The sequence below is a fragment of the Sebastes fasciatus genome, chromosome 15 (genome assembly GCF_043250625.1).
Source record: "Sebastes fasciatus isolate fSebFas1 chromosome 15, fSebFas1.pri, whole genome shotgun sequence".
Lineage (NCBI taxonomy): Eukaryota > Metazoa > Chordata > Actinopteri > Perciformes > Sebastidae > Sebastes > Sebastes fasciatus.
The window spans coordinates 29,442,410-29,463,206 of NC_133809.1; the positions used below are offsets into that span (position 1 = coordinate 29,442,410).

At 40.3% G+C, this 20,797-nt stretch overlaps 1 protein-coding gene across 3 annotated transcripts; it reads right to left on the reverse strand.

The window, feature by feature from the left end:
• Nucleotides 1-384: 384 nt before the first annotated feature.
• LOC141783373 (hereditary hemochromatosis protein homolog) lies at nt 385-19,063 on the reverse strand. 3 transcript variants are annotated; one of them, XR_012597255.1, is made up of 7 exons: nt 18,972-19,063; nt 10,570-10,678; nt 5,106-5,342; nt 4,744-5,007; nt 3,533-3,749; nt 2,084-2,212; nt 453-1,878 (listed from the first exon to the last, which is right to left on the reverse strand). XR_012597255.1 is itself a non-coding variant. In XM_074660645.1 (7 exons), the coding sequence occupies exons 2-7, from the start codon at nt 10,628-10,630 to the stop codon at nt 1,598-1,600; spliced, it is 1,239 nt and encodes a 412-aa protein (XP_074516746.1). In that variant the 5' UTR covers nt 10,631-10,678; nt 18,972-19,063; the 3' UTR covers nt 453-1,597. The 3 variants fall into 3 exon arrangements, 2 of the variants coding, with proteins under 2 accessions (XP_074516747.1, XP_074516746.1); XM_074660645.1 differs by having other exon boundaries at nt 3,483-3,749; XM_074660646.1 differs by lacking the exons at nt 10,570-10,678; nt 18,972-19,063 and adding an exon at nt 8,714-8,783 and having other exon boundaries at nt 385-1,878; nt 3,483-3,749.
• Nucleotides 19,064-20,797: the final 1,734 nt, after the last annotated feature.

Below are 20,797 nucleotides of genomic sequence, written 5' to 3' on the forward strand. Positions count from 1 at the left end.
AAATATGTTGAAATGGGGCTGCACGGTGGTGCAGTGGTTAGCACTGGCGCCTCACAGCTAGAGGGTTGCAGGTTCGAATCCGGCTTGGGACCCTTCTGTGTGGAGTTTGCATGTTCTCCCCGTGTTAGCGTGGGTTTTCTCCGGGTACTCCGGTTTCCTCCCACAGTCCAAAGACATGCAGGTTAGGTTAATTGTGGACTCTAAATTGCCCGTAGGTGTGAGTGTGAGCGTGAATGGTTGTCTGTCTCTATGTGTAAGCCCTGCGATGGACTGGCGACCTGTCCAGGGTGTACCCCGCCTTCGCCCAATGTCGGCTGGGATCGGCTCCAGCCCCCCCGCGACCCCTAACGGGATAAGCGGTTGCAGATGGATGGATGGAAAATATGTTGAAATGAAATAATAGAAAAACATAAAATACTTACAACTGTGCAGGAGAGGATAGAAACCCTGCTGGCCTTATCCATAAAATTTTGATAACATACATTTGAAGTCATTCACTCCCAAAAATGAAGAGTTTGAGTTCCTCACCATATTGTAATTAAAAATAAAGGCTTGTTTTTAAAGACAATACTGATGGAAACACTTCTTTAACGGCAACAGAAAACTAGTGTTCCTCCTGTCAATCAATCAGTGAGAGAAAGCAGATCCAATCTTATGTTTGGACTCAAATTTACAGTTGGTTTTCATCATGTGACACAAAACAAATAAAAACATGAGAAAAAAGGAGGAATTGGAATAAATGTGAATCCTGTTTATCAGAATAGGACATGACAAGAGTTTGGTACTTGGGTCAGTGCCACAGGTAGCATGTTAGATGCATGTTAAATAATACTGGAAATGGATAGTAGCTTAACAAGAAATGGAGGCGTTAGTTATAGGGCGGTCTATGCACACTATTCTCCTGATGCTCATAAAGTAAACCAATGCAGACTGAAATCAGTGTTATATTTATAATATAATATATTCAACATTTACTGAGTGTTTATGTATATACTGTTTGTCCAATGTGTATTCTGTCTGATATGATGTTAACAAAGTGTCCTGTGTGGCATCACATTTCCCCTAAAATGTGTTTTACTAATGCAGAATAGTAGCATATGAAAGGAAGAGCTGAAGAATTTGCAGCAGAATTGATTCACAGTATTATACTTATTGATAAATGCTACACATGATGGTAGAAAAAAATATATATATATTGTCTACATTCACTCTGACTATAAAAGAATGACAATAAAATCCAGCATGATAAAGAATAAAACGGTCAGGTAATATCATAAACATCTCACTAGTGAGTAATGAATGCATTTCTACACGGCCGGTAAGTCAGCATGCCCGCTGTGCACTACTGCCTGGAGACAGAAGGCCTGCACATAATACTACATCTGATGGAAATATGATTATGAACAGTGGCTGCTCTGGGCTTTTTTACAGGCAGCCAGGGGTTGGTCCAGAAGCTGCTTTTTTAAATCAGATTCATGTTAGATTCCAGCAGTAATAATAGGCCTGGTTTTGTTAATGTAATGGTATAAAGTACATATTAAAATGATATAATGTACAGTGTATTACAAAATTTAATTTTAATTGTAATATTAAATAACTAAACTTCTGTTTCTACTATTTCAAATTCCCTGCTCAACTCTTCTCCTTCTTGATGTGCCCCGTTAACGTGAGCAAAGTAATCTGGATCATAGTACATTAGATCCCTTATCCTAATCATCACCTCCCACTGGTCCTGGTACTCTCTGTTTCTCTCTGTACCCCGCGTGAATGAAAAAATAACGTTCTGCAGATCTGGAGAAGCAACGCTCTCCATGATCCTGGTAAACTGCTCCATCAGCCGTGGATCAACTCTTGCAGTAGGACGGGACTTCATCTTCACTACAAGGAAAATTGGAATCACAATTAGGACACATTGGCAGTAACATCTCATTTAGCAAAGACTTTATTGAACACAGTTTCAAGTGTTTCTCTACTGTGACAATAGTTAAGTTAGTTAGGTACTGAGAGCCAGATGTTGCTTTTAAAGACTTTGTGTATTTTAGTTAGTTTACTAAAGTCTGATAACAGAAATAATAAGTCTTACCACATTTAAGTAGAAATACCATTACGCAGGATATCAAAGTGATTGTAAACACAATGCAGCAGACTCCAAGAATTACTGTCAGAATTTCCGACTGGTTAGGAAGGTATCTGCCGTCAAGAGTACTCCCATCTGTAATGAAAGAAGATCCTGAAAACCCATTCTGGCACTGAAGTGGTCCATTTCCTTCACTTTAAATCTGAGATTAGGAAAGGTCAGATGTCAAAAATCAGGATCGGAGTTTGACTCTGTTAGGGCCTAAACGGATCTATGTTTGATCTATTATTGGTTCATTAAGTACACTTGAATAATATATTACAGCCTAATCCAAGTGCAATTAATCATACCTTTGTTAAAGGTGCTAAATACGGAACTCTATTCTATTGCCCCTGCACGGCTCTTAAAATGGCGGTTGAGCTGGCGGCTCGCAGCTAACGGAGCAAACAGTAGAAAAACAACAGCAACAGTGCTGACAGAGCTAACAGTGTTTACCTGAGGGGGAACCAGAGGGTGGATGCTACGCTTCCACGACAACGACCGTGTTATCAGCGGTAACCGCCGTATGAGAGCAGTGCAGAGAGGCAGCCATTAGCTGGCCGGTGGGGCACGCTCACATGCACTATCATGCACTAAAAGGCACTCCTCTATATCTTTACATAGCAAAGAGTTATTTGCTGCTATATTAATGCTCTGATTCCCATATAGGGCACCTTTAAGGTTAGTGGAAGATCATGATCACGATTACAAACTAGAATGGCACTCGGAGAGCGCAGACCTCCGCCAATGCCTGACTTCAAAAACAGATCACAGCTCACAGCTGGCGGTACCGTGAGTTGGTCAGCTTATTATTAACACGGTGTGTTTCCGTGTAACGTAGCAGCAGATGACTCTCTCATTCAGCAGCCTTGTTATGTCTGTATAACGTTACACTACGTCGTCTATCATCCCGTCACCTACCGCTTTTTTCTTTCTCACCGTGGATGGACAGCAGCTTCCGCACCTCGGAGTCTCGCCACACATCCACACAAGTATCTCTCTGCTCTCAGAAGGAGGCGGGGTCACGCGTCATCAACACGTCATCAGTTACACTGCGCATGTGTTATACCCTGTGGTTTTAATGCTCAGGCTGATCGGAATCCTTCAAAATATTCCTGAATCCGGATCGACACCAAAATCTAATGGAATGTTCATTGTGCCGCACCCCACCCCTCCAAAAAATTTCTTTCAAATCCATCGCAGACTTTTGCATTAATTCTGCAAACAGACACACAAACAAACCAACAAACCAACGCCGGTGAAAATATAACCTCCTTCCTAGGCCTTCAGCCTTGGTGGAGGTAAAAATCATTTGTGTTGGTCTGTGAAACCATGTTTTATTTGCCTAACCTCAAAACTGTCTCACCCCAAAAGGCGGTGATGTTGTGACCTCCTGTTTGTACTGTGCAGCCGTACTTGTTGGTACTTTGTCTCAGGGAGATTCCAGCTGTCAGTCTGAGGATCACAGCTCCGTCTTCAGAAGGCATTGGTCCAGTTACGGTGATCCAACTGGTTCTGGAAGCCCCATCTCCAATCAGATGCACCGTGCTCAATGATTTGTCAGTACTCGTCACGTGACACCTCAGCAGTGCCTGGGCTGTGTTAACAATGGGCTTGGCAAATACCCGAAGCTCTGGAGAGAAACAAAGCAAGATCGTCATCAGGGTTAGGGCGCACATTATGGGCTCCTGACATACAACACACATAATTCACTTGACCACTAGAGGTCCTTGTTCGGCAAACATAAACATACACAAGCGTGAAAGTTCATTCTTGACCTTGGAACGATCTTGGAGCTTTCAAACACATCTCGTGATCTTCCTAAGCAGGCGGAGTTTGCTCACAGCTTCAGTCATTTGATTTGAATATATGGGCGAGGGGGGTTTCAAATGGTACCATGGTGGGATGGTACATGGTAATACGTATTAGTAATAACAACACTAATGTCACGTTTCCACCAAGCAGTTCAATCCAGTTCAGTTCGTTACACATTAAAACGGTTATTTTTGCGTTTCCATTAGTCAAGTCTATTTTATTTGTATAGCCCAATATCAAAAATCACAAATTTGCCTTAAGGGGGCTTTACAATCCGTACAGGATATGACTACATGGCTTAAATTATACATTGAGGCTGAGACTGACCCGCCAAGCCGAATAATAAAAGAATAACTAACTAACTAACTTAGGGCAAAAAGATGGGTTTTGAGTTTGGATCTAAAGGCCTCCACAGAACAACAGTACAAAAAGAACCACGGTCGAGGCCGATACCAGTAGGTGGAGTTAAAACACTGCAGACCACTGATTTGCCAGAGAGAATCGTCACTTGTGCATGAACCCGCAAAAATGGCAGCTCGCAAAATGACAAATTGACGAAATGCAGATCCTCTGTTTGGTTGCCGTTAAAATGATTCAGCGAATGTCCTGTTGAAGGTCAGGTCATCCCGGTATTGAGCTATTTCCATAGCTGACACAACTCAGTCTGCTGAGGAAGACCATAAAATGTGGTGGAATATGTGTACGTGTGAATAATATGTCATTTTCTTGTGAGCGATGTCTGTGTGTGTGTGTGTGTGTGTGTGTGTGTGTGTGTGTGTGTGTGTGTGTGTGTGTACTGTTCCAGCTCTCACCTGTTTTCTGGTGTATTGATCTTAATTGAATATTCTGGATCAGTCGTGGACATTCTTCTCTGATGAAGTGTCTAAAGGCAAAATTCATTCCCCTGTCTTTGTTCCAACGTTGTTTAACTGCTATTGCAGAGGGAGACTGGGACGTCCATCTCTGAGACTCAGGGTCAAAGCTTATGAAGTCCATCCCATTCACTGCCCAGGCTTCAAAAGTAGACACCGTCCCATTGGCTGTCTGGATGCAGCCACGCCGCCGTTGTACAACAGCTATACAAGGAAGACAAGCAAGATTCAATTCTAGGCTTTGATGCACAATATTAGAAATGTAAAATGTCATCATGAAAACAATCCTTTTCAAAACGTACACACTGTGCTGTTCATAGTTGGTGGAATGTCGTGGAGAGATCCTAAGATATTATAACATGCTTCAGAACAGTGTTCGGGGAAGCTTTTTGATTCCAGGGTAGGTTTGAGCTGTTCTCGTTTCGTCGAGGAGTCACAGTAAGAGATGGGAACTCCATCAAATACAGTTAGTTGCTCAAACGAAGGCTTATCGCCAGGCTGCACACGTCCTGTAGACAACCACTGAAGAGAGTGGGAACCTGGAAAAGAAAACACAATTGAAGGGTCAAGTGCGCTCTGCCCAGTGCTTTTGGTCATTTGGCGGCCCATGGCAATTTTCCAAGGGGTTCCTTGACCTCTGACCTCAAGATATGTGAATGAAAATGGGTTCTATGGGTACCCACGAGTCTCCCCTTTACAGACATGCCCACTTTATGATAATCACATGCAGTTGTTTGAATGCAGTATAAATGTGTTATTGTCTCCTATTCTAAAATGGTGTGTTTGAATATTTCTGCATACTGGGGTCCCTAAACAGTCTTTGAATTACATTAATTGTGCATCACTGTAAAGCTGAGACTCTTGTGGATCCAATGAGCCCAACTGTATTCATGTGTGATGATGTTAGTCCCCATAGTAGACATTTCATTGCATTGAGAACATTTTTTGAAACTTGACCTCCCTGTATAAAATGACCTGTGGGTGACCTCTAGGATAATCACAGCCTCATGAAACTTTACAGCCACAAACTAGAGACCTAGATCATTCAGAGGATGGATGGATCAAACTAGAGACTTAGAGCATTCAGAGTATGGATGGTTTTCCTAGCTAGATTGACAATAAGGGGGTTTCTGAGCAGTTTATACAACAGAAGTGCTCGCCATCCAATTGCTGAAAAATACAATTCTTGCAGAAATCTCCAAATGTCAAAAGTTTTTGATCCCAAATCACAGCATGGCTTTTTCTATGGTGTTCCTCAAGGTCTTGGTGTCTCAATGTGGTATTTTGAATGGATTATTGATAATTTTTATCAATTCTCCATTGGTAATTTTTTTTTAAATTTAGCACCAAATCTGTGCAACAAATGGTATCAACCAAAGAATTTATGAGACATAATATAGAATGGGGATGACCATCACAAACTTATATCATCATGTTCTAAGCTCTTATACACTTTCACAATTTAGTGATTGGGACATACAGTATGTTAGTTAATCTGTCTTTGTTTTCACATGTTCAGTTATTTCTGGGTTTTGGGCTTGCTCATGTTTGTCTTTGATTCATTCATTAATTTCTTGTGTTTTCTGTTTTACGGCAAACAACGCTCTACGAAGCTGAAATTCGTCTGACTCTAAAAGGAGTCGCGCGGCTCAAAATTTAACCAAACAACCCCTCTGCCCTGCTCTCTAGGGGTTGGAGAGGGTAGATGGCGTGGGAGGTGGCGAATGTGTGAGTTAGTTTAGCCAAAGAGTATAGAAGCAAAGAGACGAAGCTCTGTGTTTTTTGACAACAGCCACTGATGCCATTTTGGAAAGAATATGCTTAATATACAGTATTTATAATATGTAATGTTCAACACAGGCAGTTCTGGTAGAATAAGATAATAGAATAGAAATAATTTTGTTTTACTTTTGTACAGCACTTTGTTGGCGGATGTTTTACTGGCGTCTGGTAGTCGCTTTCAGTCCGAAATGGCAAAACTGAAGCTCTGCTGCTGGGCGCTGATGTCGCAATGGAACGAACAATTGACTTTCACTTCCTGGAAATATACGTTCTTTGGTTTAGCTTTGAGAATATAAAGTGAATGTACAGTGGAAGTAAGCCAAGTTGCCAAGATACCAAAGCAAGGGGCAAGAGGGTGAAGGGGCCATTGCTCCATCCACACACTTCATGCCCCTGGTCCGATTGAGCGTCATAAAACTTTACAGATGTGTAGTTGAGATCAAAATGAAGGCCGAGTTTGAAGATGGGAGTGGTCCAAGCAGGGCGCCCAAAGTAGGGGGGTAGGAAGTGGGGAAGTGGCCATTTATGTTAAATCCATCGGTGCATGTCCACCAGGTCTGGCGAGGACACTAGGGGACGCGCTGCTCCACTCGACTGACCGCTCAAGCGGTGACGTACCCTATCATTGAATGCGCCTGACTGGTCCCTGGTTTTCTGCTCGCCGTTTCAAACAGGAAACAACATGGCGACCTGCTCGGAAACTTTCTGTTATTCCTTCTAAATAATCCACCAAAATCTACTTCTGAAAATATATTTAAGCGACTACGTTAAGAGATAAATAGACTATGTCACTGCTGAATCTCGTTTTATTTTAGAACTAGATCGCCTACAGTGGTTTGACAGCTTGGTCCAAGTTTCGTGAGCCGGACGCGTCGCGCTGTACGGCTCATTTGCATAAAGAACTGTTCCCGCCTTTTCATTTTGAAAGAGCAATGGCCGACCAGTCATGTAACTTCATCAGTGAGTGACTCACTCAGTGGGGTGGGCTGGGGTGCAGGGTTGTGCAACTTTTGACTTTGACTTTTTAAGACTGTCAATAAAGTACGAAGGATATGAAAGAAAATTGGAAGCCTGGAATTACTTGCAAAGTAAATTAATTTATTCACTAAAACACATTCTTTCCAGCAGTTTCCCCAGTCTTTATTCCAGGTTTTCACAGTTTTATAACCAAATAAATAAATAAAATGCTAACTATAAAAAAATAGAAAAAAATGGAATGGAATTTCTTAAAAACAGCAGACAAAAAGTACCTTATAGCGCCTGGGTTAGCTCAGTTGGTAGAGCGGGCGTCCATGTATTAAGGCTTGGTCCTGACCGCGGCGGTCAGGGTTCGAATCTGGCCTGTGGCCCTTTCCGCATCCACTCTCTCTCTCCCCCCTTTCAAGACTCTATCCACTGTCCTGTCATAAAAATGGAAAATGCCCCCAAAAAAATAACTTTAAAAAAAAAAAAAAAAAAAAAGTACCTTATAAACCTGGATAAAAATGCTGGTTTTAATTTCGGTACTATTATTTGTTTGCAACCCAAAATGAAAATATATTGGCCAACTTAAATAAAAACTGTCATCAAATTTTTAAAAGAGAGTGAGTGAGAGTGTAAGTGAGCTTAAGAGAGAGAGTGAAGAGAGTGAGTGCAAGATAAATAAGCCTGATTTGATTTTGACCAAAGTAAAGGTCCGGCATTTAAAATTGAAAGGTCCTGCTCTGAGATCAGTTTAAACCTACAAAATAAAAAAAAATCATCATGACCAAAATAAAACTGGTGTTTTTATTTTTTATTTTGGATACAACAACAGTATTATATTATCTCTAGAATCTGCATATTCTTCATCTTCTAACAATTTCAGCCATCAGAAAAACGCAGTGTAGTCATAGGTATATTTTTACAGTATACAGTACTTAGTTATGTTCTACTTTAACTTCACTGGTAAATGCTAATAATAGAAGGAGTTGTTCAGTTAACTAAACAAAATCACCACAGCAACATGGGGTTGGCTGGGTTGCAGGGTTGTAAAAGGTGAACATAAAAAAGAATAACCTGGAAATATCGACGCAGCTTTGGCTCTGCTGCTACAGATCTGTCTGTGCACAGTACAATTACGCGGCAGCACTGATGAAATGTTACTCACCACATCCATTAACTGACAGCAGTAAACACAGAATCCAAAGTTTAATCCACTTCATCTGCATCTTGGCCCATCATCCTTAAAAGTGTAAGATTGCAATAAGTGGTTGCGATTTAAATGCAATGTTATACTCTGAGAGCAACTGAACAAACCAAATGAACAAGTCTGTACATCTGATAGAGACAAAGATATGATCGCGTTATTCAACCTGCTCTCAAGTTGGCATACTGCCCACATTCACATACTAAGTGAGTCACTGACAGACTTTTGAGTTTGTAGGGCTGGCCCTCTGCGGTCCAGCCAAAGATCCCTGGTTGACTATGGAGTTATTCAACAAAACACAAGTTTTTTCCACAAGGCAGTTTTTTTTTTAAATGTCAAATATAGTATGCTCACACAAGGGTAATACATGATGGTGACATACACTGCACCAGAAAGAACGGATAGGTTCCTTTAAATCATAGGATGTATAACACTTCATACTGACTGAAATATTAAGCTCAGAATTTGCAAAAATGTAAAACTATGTCCAGTCGTTCAGGCTTTAAAGGGTTAAACAGGCAGCCTCTCAGAGTCTGTTCTTAGCTTAGTGGAAGTGTGCAAACTTTGACAACAACAAAATGCACTATTTTGAGTATTCCTACTTCCACTTTATAAAAGTTGTGTATACAGTATATTTTATATATGCAGCCTTGGGTGTTTTGTCTGCAGTATTGTATTGATTACCAAACAGCTCAAACTTTGAAGTGCATGTAGGCTATTTGAATAAAAACACAGTTAAACACAGTTGTGGACAAAAATTCACATCTTACTGCAGCACTTTCACATAATAATTGAATCAGGGTATCTGCAGGTTTCGACAAGTCAAATTTAAGGCTATTTAAGACCTTTTTAAGACCATTATGAATGCAATTTAAGACCTACTTCACGTTCTTACTGGCACGACAGTACTAAGGGTATGAAAGAAAATGGGAACCCCGGAATTACTTGCAAAGCAAATGAATTTATTCACTAAAACACATTCCTTCAAGCAGTTTCCCCTGTCTTTGCTCCAGGTTTTCCCAGCTTTATAAAAAAATAAATAAATAAAATGCTAACTATAAAAAAAAATGTAATGGAATTACTTAAAAACAGCAGACAAAAAGTACCTTATAAACCTGGATAAAAATGCTGGTTTTAATTTCGGTACTATTATTTGTTTTCAACCCAAAATGAAAATATATTGGCCAACTTAAATAAAAACTGTCATCAAATTTTAAAAGAGAGTGAGTGAGAGTGTAAGTGAGTGTGTGTGTGTGAGTGAGTGAGTGAGTGAGTGAGTGAGTGAGTGAGTGAGTGAGTGAGTGAGTGCAAGATAAATAAACCTGACTTGATTGATTTTAACCAATTTTGACCAAAGTAAAGGTCTGGCATTTAAAATTGAAAGGTCCTGCTCTGAGATCAGTTTAAACGTACAAAATAAAAAAAAATCATCATGACCAAAATAAAACTGCTGTTTTTGTTTTATTGTGGAGATACAACAACAGTATTATATTATCTCTAGAATCTGCATATTCTTCATCTTCTAACAATTTCAGCCATCAGAAAAACGCAGTGTAGTCATAAGTATATTTTTACAGTATACAGTACTTAGTTATGTTCTACTTTAACTTCACTGGTAAATGCTAATAATAGAAGGAGTTGTTCAGTTAACTAAATAAAATCACCACAGCAACATGGGGTGGGCTGGGGTTCAGGGTTGTAAAAGGTGAACATAAAAAAGAATAACCTGGAACAATCGACGCAGCTTTGGCTCTGCTGCTACAGATCTGTCTGTGCACAGTACAATTACGCAGCAGCACTGATGAAATGTTACTCACCACATCCATTAACTGACAGCAGTAAACACAGAATCCAGAGTTTAATCCACTTCATCTGCATCTTGGCCTATCATCATAAAGTGTCCTAAAAGATCCTTAAGAGTGTGTGGTATATTTTCAGGTCTTGCACCGGACAGAGAGGCCCCCAGTTGTAAACATATGTGCAGGAAGCGGACGGGGAGACCTGGGGTCATGCGGTGGATCCAGGGGCTGAAAGATAAACATGTAGGTCAAAGGTCATATATAAAAGCATACGCTTAGCTCAGCAAGTTGCCTGAATTGAACCCAATATAAGGAGGTACGAGAGCCCCAAAGGGAGGACTTTCAGATTCGACTTGAGACCTCCGGGCGCTCTAGACGCCCGTATGACATGTGTGGCTTGTTTGTAATAAACTCTATTTTACCAGCAAGAACAGTGTCCTCGGAGCATCCTTCATCATCACTTCAACAGCACTGTCGCAGAAAAGATACGACATAAATTGGCGTCACGAGACAGGATCGGAGGTGACCATCAGCACAACTTCACAGACGGTGAGCTCACTCATTGAATGCTGGTCATTAATTGGGGCTGTTATGTGGAGTTGTGTGGACACACCGTAAATTAAGAACCTTCTCGTTACAGACATGTACTGTTGATTTGATGTTTAAAGTGAGGCTCCGTGCTAAATTTAATGAAAAAAGGGGGAATGAATAGAGAAAAGATATAAAGGGAAGAAAAGAAGTATGAGAAATACAAGGAATAGTTTAGAATAGCTTTATGGTAACGATAAGGTGAGTTAAAAAGTATCGTGCAAGATTAATGAAGAGGGGCCCTAAACTTCTTAACGGTAAGACGCATGCATATTAGCCACTGCGTAACGATGGCTCTGACATAGTCCGGAATTAACTTAGAAAGACAAAATTGGGAAACCTGGATCCAGGTAATTTGAATAAATAAATGTAAAGAGTGTTAAGAGAGATAAGGAAATAAAGGAAATAAAGGAAATAAAGGAAATGATCATATGACAAGCCGCAAATCGGATAGGATAGAGCCCTCAGGTGTAGGAGCATTGTAGTACGGGCCATTAAAACCTGAAACAACATCTGATGGTCAGTTAATAACTGGAGAGTGTAGAATCACAATTCGATTGACAGTTACCACTCTGATGCTGTTGACGAACGGTGTTCAAGAAGTAGCTTCTCGTCGAAAATTTTACATCTCATGGGTAGCAGAAATTTTACGAGAAAAAGTAAGGAAATAGCGGCAGAAAGCATGCATAGGAATATATCTAAATGTTCAAGTGAAGAAAATGTGGGTGCGTGTTTACTTTGGGATGGAAGGGTGCAGTTGAGAAAAATGTGTGTGCGTTGTAGTTTGGAGTGAAGAAAATGTGGGGGTGTGTTTACTTTGAGAGGAGCAGAAGGGAAAAATGTGGGTGCGTAAATGTGTGTGACATTTGGCTGCTGATGGAGTCCAGATGTGGGCCATAAAATGGTTAGAAGACTAAATGAATTGAATGATATATTGTGTAAACCAATGAGCTTCTTGCCTTTTTCTAAGAAGACTGTTGAATTGAATAATGTAGTGTGTAAAACCATGAGCTTCTTATAAAAGACTAAAACATGAGCTCTTCTTAAAAGGGACGTTATATAATAATTAAAGCTGTTAAAGCACAAAATGAACTTCTCTAAGAAGGGTAGTGATTGAAACCTCTCTCTCTCTCTCTCTCTCTCTCTCTCTTCCCAAAATTCCTTTCGATGACCCTTTCTTGGGAGATACAGAAAATTCCTTTGCCATTTGAACTGTTTGGTCCAGTGGGATTCTTTAATGTTTAGATAAGGGGTTTAAGTTAGGAATATAATGTATGATGCTGTTAAAGGGACCTATGGGTTCACAAGAGACTAAATCATTGCCTGTTCCTTGTCTGTTATGTCATTTATGGTGAGTGAAAATTGAGACGGGAGGCAAGGCAGAGGGCCGGCACATCACGGAGGGTGGATTGCTGACGTCAACTTGGAAGGCTTTCCAGGTCAATCTACTAAAAAGGCCGGTACAATTTATACACAAACTCTTTAACAAAAACAAAACCTGCATTTCCATATGTGTATGTGTTCTCAGTCATAAGCAATATTGATGGTACACATATAGACCTGCTTTCATTTATTAAGCCTAAGAGGAAACTGACCTGCTCAGTTAGGAGAAATAAATAAATGAATTAATAAAAAACTTGGCAACGGATTGATCAGTTAATGCATTTGATTAATTAATGGCATATGATTGTTGAGTCTAACCTCTGCTGACAATTACAGAAGTTCATGTATGTTATGGTGCGTAGTTTGTCTGATCTGTGATGTGGTGGACATTCAAGGTGGTGACTGTTTGAAGTTTTGAGCTGAATATTGATTGATTAGATGACTGGTTAATTTGTTGATTAATTGAGTAGTTGGATAATTGGATAAATTGTTGATTGACTGATTGGCTAGTTGATTAATTGGTTAATTGGATAATTGGTTAACTGATTAGTTGGATAATCGGATAAATTGTTGATTGACTGATTGGTTAGTTGATTGATTTGATAATTGGTTGATTGGGGGAATTGGTTAATTGGAGAATTGGTTAATTGGTTAATTGGTTAATTGGAGAATTGGTTAATTGGTTAATTGGAGAATTGGTTAATTGGTTAATTGGTTAATTGGATAATTGGTTAATTGATTAATTGGGTAATTGGATTTAAAAAAAAAAAAAAAAAAGGGGGGAAGTAATCTAAATAAGCCTTGAGTAGTTTTAATTTCAGCAATTACTTCTTAAAGTACAATAACGGAACATAAGGAAGCCGTTATAATGGGGAAGAAGAACACTAAAAATCCGAAAGTAATCACTCCTGTTGAGATAGTACAGAAGAATAATCCTTTAATTAGGGGCATCGCAAACATTGCAAAAATATCGGAAAAATGGCACAAACGCTGGCCTGAAATTGACCAACCATGGCCAATGGAGGGGACGCTTAACCCAGATGTAATTAGAATAATGCTAGTACTTGTATCGACATACAAAGCTGAGCAAAAGAAGGGAAAAAAGGGGATAAAACGCAAAGAGAAGAGGCAAGTGGAGCTTGGCATTCTCCAGTTATTTGGAGATGAGGGACAGAAACTGATCAAAGCTGCAAACGATAAGAGGGATAAAGTTGCAGAAGAAATAAAACAAAACACAGAACAAACAGAAAAACTAAGGAAAGACACCAATTCATCGTTCTCACACATGAACCCAGTGAAGGGACCACCACCCTATGAGGCAAAGACGAAGGCTAAGAAAATCTATCCTCAGATCCCGGTGATCAGTCAGGAAGGTGACTACCGTATCAGAAACAAGGAGGACAGAATAATAGAAACAGGACGAGCGGAGACAACTATAACGATGTATCCAAGATCCAAAAGTAAGAATAAAACAAAGTTTGGGTCTAGGAAGCAAAAGTGGGACCATGGAAACGAGAGTGACCAAAGCGATCAGGAAGGGTGCAGAGGAGGATATGACCCTGAAGTCAGGCGGATGTTGGCAAGAGCGGAAATAAGAGGAAATGATAACTCTGATGACAGTGAGGAGGAAGAGGGCCATGAAGAGGATGCCCGGGAGACTATAAGAAAGATCGAAATAAGCATAGACCGATGCCGCCGTGACCACCAACAAACTGATAATCCAGAAGAACTAAGAGAACTAGAGAACCACATAGACGAATTGTGGAGGAGGAAGGAAGAGATAGAGAAGGAAAACTTCGAACAATATACCCTGACATCCAGAGGTCGCTCTAGAAAACAGTCGAATCCCAAAAAGATCTGTCCAGTCATTATACGAGGACGGAATTTGGAGTACAAGCCTTGGCAGAATACAGATATGTCAAACATACGTGAAAAGTTACCTACTCTTCAAGATGGAGCACATCCTTGGATTTCGAAGTTGGAAGAAATCACAGTGGGAGAGCAACTGGCCATGGGAGATATAAAGAGACTCTTGGCCAGCCTCGTTGGAATTCACGGTATGGAAGAGATTCTACAGAAAGCTGGACTTAATCGATATGTGGGAACTGCTGTGAATGATTCAGAGCTGTTTGCTGCAAGTAGAGGCCAAGTGTGCAGGGCGCTGAAAGACACATTTCCGACAAACGTACATCCTGACAATATTTTTATTGATCCACTGGGACAAGAGGAAAACCCGAGGGCCTATGTGTCGAGAGTTCATCAAGTGTGGAGAAATATCACAGGAAATGACCCGGATTTGAATCAAATGGAGCAGTCGATTTTGCGAACCAGAATACAGAAGGGGTTGCCCCTGCCAGTGAGAAACAAATTGGCAGAGGTGGTTGGTCTTGGAAGCATGGCAAAGAGTGGTTATACGGATCATATAGCCCACCAAGTTGAGCTGTATAGGAAAAAAGAACATGATCAAAAAGACCTGGACCAAGAGACCCTCAGGAAACTTAATCACATGCAACTGATGGATAATAAGAGGATGGAGAAGAAGCAGGCTCTGGTTATGCAGAATCAGGCTCCACTAAATCAACTAGTCTGATGATTCAGGAGGCGCATGGCTTAGCTCACGTTGCAAGGGGGGAAGTTAAGAGAAAGATTACCAAAGAGTATGGTTTTTGGGCACCATGTTTGCTTGAACAGATTGATTATGTCATAGGCAGGTGGAACTAGTTATAGACTATGTTGACATGATAAAACCGATTGAAGGGAAAAGGTACATGCTAGTCGTGGTGGACAGATTTTCACGATGGCCTGAGGCCTGTCCAACAAAACGAAAGGATGCTCAATCGGTTGCCAAGTTCTTATGCAGAGAGGTCATAAGCAGGTGGGGACTTCCAGATCGAATATCCTCAGACAATGGGAAAGAGTTTGTGGATAAGACGGTGAAATTGATTTTGCAAAAAAAAACTAGGAATTAAACAGCGTACAATTTACTACAGTAACCAAAGGTGATTAGTACACAGATAAAGCTTGTTACATTAATTCCAAAAACAACTAAGAATGTTCATACACCGACTCTGGCTACTACTCTAGTTATGACTTCAAAGGGGATGAATGTTACAACAGTGACGACATCCGTGGCATCTACGACATTTGTAAATACCACGCAGACATCTAATATGACATCTTGGACCTTTAAGGATGTGGTTAATTTAGTCGAGAAGCAAGTGTCAAAAATAGAGCCTAGCGTGAACAGAAGTAATGACATTGTGGAAGTTAGAGAACAGAGGATAGAAGAGAAGGATGTAGAGTCATCTACGTCCAGCTCAGAGGCTGCTACTTTAAATTTGAAATCAATAAATAATGATAATGCTTCCAATCAGAGTACTACCTTGGCGGTAATATTAACGCCTAGGAAATTGGAGAATGTGACACAGACACTTGATAAAGTATCCTTGAAAGTGAAAGAGATGGTAAATGAGAGCCGGAAGTCTATGTTAGAGATGGGGATTAGTGTGAGTAGTAGGAAGGAGATTGAGGAAGTGAAGGTTGGAAATTCATCTGAGACTGTTCAGAGGAATATTGTAGATGTGGGAAAGGAGTTTGTTGACTCGGATCAGATATCACAGGAGATGTTTGAACAGAACCATGTATTGCAGAAGAGAGACACTAAATGGAAGGCATTTGGGTTTGATCCTTCAGTGTTACAAATCGCAGACCCGTGGGCAGGTAGGAACTTATGGTTTCAGCAAGTAACCCACTCCGTAAGATCGGTTGTGAAAACGGATGGTCCGTGTCTGGTGAAAATCCGATCGCCAAGCTCATGGCCTTCGATTTTAGAGACTATACCAGAACCACTAACCACTATGTGTCAAAATTATGCATTATCATGGCTCTTGTATCAACAGCAATCATCAGTGGATAAAGTGATGGCGTTAGCAATGAACCTTTTTAAGCCTAGATTGACTTGTTCTTGGTTGGCAGGTTTACCATATGTAAATGTACGTGATCAGCATGAAGATATCAGAACAGCGGTCCCTGATATAATGGAGGTGACAGCAGTGGGCGCTACCAGCTGTTTTTGTTCAAATACAACTCATGAAGGGCCGGGAACGTTTATGGGGTTATCAGAGTGTGATGGCTATATGATGGATTTAGGAAAGCGTGAGGATGAGGATGTGAATAAGTTGTATGAAGTGATTTTTCAAGTGTCAAAGCGTCCGAGTAGAACTTTGATGGTAGAACATCAAGTGTTGCCTGGGAATGTGACTATAGGCAATTTCAGGGATATTTGGTGGATTTGTGGTGAAAATGCTTATCTATTTCTACCATACGGGTGGACAGGATGTTGCTATATGGCAACACTGAAACTCCCATATGAAGTTTTTTCTGTCCAGAAGGGAGAAGCATCTGATGAGGCTCAATCTAATGTTGCTTCTGGAAGTAGGAATAAAAGAGAATTAGCGCAATTTCATAATCTGGAGTCTTACCATTGGAGAATAAGTATAGGAGAAAAGTGGGGAATAGGTTTGTTTCCTTGGTATGGAGTGGCATTTTTGGCAGATCATATTGATAACATTACATACACCTTACAGGGCTTTGCAAACGAAACTATAAGAGGTTTCGAAATGTTGTCAAACACCCAAAGGAGCCATAGATTGACATTGTTAAAACACGACATGGCTCTTGATTATATTTTGGCCAAACAAGGGGGCTTATGTGTTGCTTTAAATTTATCAGGAGATGCTTGCTATACGTTGATTCCTGATAGTTCTGACAATATGACTAGTGTCATAGAGGCATTGAAGCACATAAGAGATGCGTTTGGCCCATCAGAAGACGCGGGATGGTCTGCAAACGCTTGGTTGCAGGATAAATTGGGGCCACTAGGAGCGGTGTTAGTTCAGGTTTTGGTAGCGCTCGTTATGTCGTTGTGTGTGATGTTTTGTTTTTGCACGCTGTTGTTGACCTTTGCAAAGGCTATGATAATTAAATGGGTTGGAGTTGTGCTGCCCGGCGATCAAACGCTGATGCCATTATTACACGAAGCTGACACGGACGTGGATGAGGATGACGCAATAAAGATCGAATTGGTGGAGGAATATCCATTTTAAAACATACTCCTATTATTTACCTCTGTTTTTGCTTGTGTAGTTTGTAGTGTTGATGTTGTGTTGCTCTTTCGAGACTTTGTTTAGTCTCGAAGGGGGGATATGGCAACAAATGAACAATATGATTAATGGACAATATTTACATTTTTACTTATCTAATTCTGTGTTTGATGTTTTAATTTGTATCTGTTCTGTATGCAAAAGATACTGGTTTTCTTTTCTTTCATTCTAGAACATATTGGGGAAGAACACTGTGAGGGTGGTGGATTGTCAGGGACTCCGAGGGGCTGAATGGATTCAGACATTTCAAACATGAAAATACGAATGGCCTGAGGAACTCTGAACGTGGACTGTCGATACAACATCCAGAGTCAAGACGTCATCGATACTACACCGGCGTCAAGGCGGCTGAGAAACTACAGCGTTATACAGTCTTATGTCTTCTCTGAGATGTTACCTTAGTGTTATTGAAAAGGAATTTTCTTTTTTGTGTATTACATGCTTGAGAAATGATGGTTTCTAAATACAATGGGACCTCAGATGTTTTCTTTTTCTTTTTCTCGATGTTTAGGGACAGTGGGGTAGGCAGGAAAAGGTTCATAGAAGGGTGCGATGGGTCGACCAGCCTGACTTTGGACATTGTTTTGTTTTAATTTACTGAGAGTTCCATATGCATTTGCTTAAATCAGTTCCATATACAAATTGCTAAAATTCTGTATTTCAGTATTATGGAGTATTACGTATGGTCGCCTTGGCAGAGGGACCGTGAGAGAATTTTCCTGTATACATTGTTTAATACATTGTTCAAGAAAGATTAGCTGCCTGACAGGTTTTTCACTCTCACTTTTATACTCCATAAAGTTGTTTCAATAGTAATAAGGACAGGTTGTTAAATTTGTCATGTTAATACACCTGTATGTTTCTTCTCTTATTTTTTCGAGACTTTGTTAAGTCTCGAAGGGGGGAATGTGTGGTATATTTTCAGGTCTTGCACCGGACAGAGAGGCCCCCAGTTGTAAACATATGTGCAGGAAGCGGACGGGGAGACCTGAGGTCATGCGGTGGATCCAGGGGCTGAAAGATAAACATGTAGGTCAAAGGTCACATACCTAAGCATACGCTTAGCTCAGCAAGTTGCCTGAATTGAACCCAATATAAGGAGGTACGAGAGCCCCAAAGGGAGGACTTTCAGATTCGACTTGAGACCTCCGGGCGCTCTAGACGCCCGTATGACATGTGTGGCTTGTTTGTAATAAACTCTATTTTACCAGCAAGAACAGTGTCCTCGGAGCATCCTTCATCATCACTTCAACAGCACTGTCGCAGAAAAGATACGACAAGTGTAAGATTGCTATAAGAGTTTTAAGAGCGAAGTGACTCGATCAGATGTACAGACTTGTTCATCCGGTTTGTTCAGTTGCGCTCACAGTAAAAGATATGATCACGTTATTCAACCTGCTGTCAAGTTGGCATAGGGAAATAAACACATTCCCCTCCCTGGATAATTCCCCAGTTCAAGCACAGTTTGTTTGCCCTGCAGGTCCTGCGGACAGTCTGTCAAACACTTTGGTTCAGAACATCTTTAGCAAAGTTAAAGATGCAAAGTTCAAGGCACACTGACAAGTACTCACTTGTCAGTGTGCCTCAAACTTTGCTGTAGATAATAACAGAACAGAACTATCATGAATGGTTAGAAGTTGGAGTTTGTGAAATATAAAAACAGGTGGGGTGTAATCTGGCTGTGATTTTAACAAAATATTTTTGGCAGATCAAAATGTTAAAAATGAAAAACATCTGTGCCTCACCCACTTTGTTGTAGTATGAAACATATTGAATAAAGATTATAATTTTTGGCAGTAAAAACAGAGGATAAAAAACAGAAAATATATGTCAGGTGAAGCTATGTTTTTTTTGTATTTTAGAGAAGCATTGTAAAAATGATTTTGGTCTATAGTTAAAATAATACAGGTTATATACTCTGGCTCTATTTGTTTGGCGTGGAGAGGAGGTTGTGTTGCTCTGGCTCTATCTGTTTGGCGTGGAGAGGAGGTTGTGTTGCTCTGGCTCTATCTGTTTGGCATGGAGAGGAGGTTGTGTTGCTCTGGCTCTCTCTGTTTGGCATGGAGAGGAGGTCGTGTTGCTCTTTTTGGTGACGCCGGAAAGAAAGAGATGAAGTTAGCAAGTTTTAATAAGTTCTAGTACACCACAAAGATGAAGGACATATATTTGAAATATTTGTGGCTTCAAACAACTGGATTTGGATAAGATTTCCCACCATCAAAAAAGCTGTTGTTCCTCTTGTAATATTTCTAAAGATCAGATGACGCTGGCTGTTTCAGGCCCTACAGGTGTGTTTTGAATATTCTGTTGACAGTGGGATTAGGACACGGATAGGACACGGATATGACTCACACACTGTAAAGTCGTTGAAATAGAAACTAAACAGTTGGTGGTTTTGGGCGTATGAATGTAAAGTAGGCTACATGCCATGGCAGCCTGCCTAGTTATTGCAACCAGTTTATCCAAACTAGTGCCAAACTATGGTGTCTAAACAGTCTCATAAGTATTCACAAACAAATGTCAAGTTATGTAACTTGTAAAACACAATGCACAAATTTAATGCAAAGTGATTTGTATCTGTAAATCTATTTTTATATCTGTAAACCTGTATTTGTTCTGTGCCTCTCATTTACAACACATATATCATCATTTGTACATCAACTTAGCATTTTTCAAAGGAAATTTGTGAATCTCCACCTACTTCTTTTGAGACTCTTTTACCGTGCTGTTACACACAGAATCCACAGATACAGGGAGCACGTGACTCGTAAAACGTCATGTGACTTGTATCTCGTAAAACACAACGCACAAATAAATGTAGAGTGATTTATATCTGTGGCTCTAATTTACAACTGGTATATCATCAATCTGTATAATAAACACAAACAGTTAATAACATTCACCGCCCTTATATTCATTTGCGAATCGCCAACTTAGCATTTTAAAATGGAAATGCATTTGTGATCTCAACTGATTCCTGTGGATCCTTTTGAGACTGTTTTACTGCGCACACGTGTGTCAGAAAAAAATCACAAGTGTAGGGAAGAACCAGCACTCTCCAGTAGGTGGTGCAACATTTATGGATGCCAACCACTATTAAACTAAACAGAGGG

Coding starts and splice junctions, on each gene's coding strand:
- LOC141783373 (XM_074660646.1), bottom strand. CDS start 8,774: ATGCAGATGAAGTGGATTAAACTTTGGATTCTGTGTTTACTGCTGTCA. Junction 2,213..3,482: donor CAACATCACCGCCTTTTGGG/GTGAGACAGTTT, acceptor CTTTCATTACAG/ATGGGAGTACTCTTGACGGC. Junction 1,879..2,083: donor GGTATTTCTACTTAAATGTG/GTAAGACTTATT, acceptor TTTTCCTTGTAG/TGAAGATGAAGTCCCGTCCT.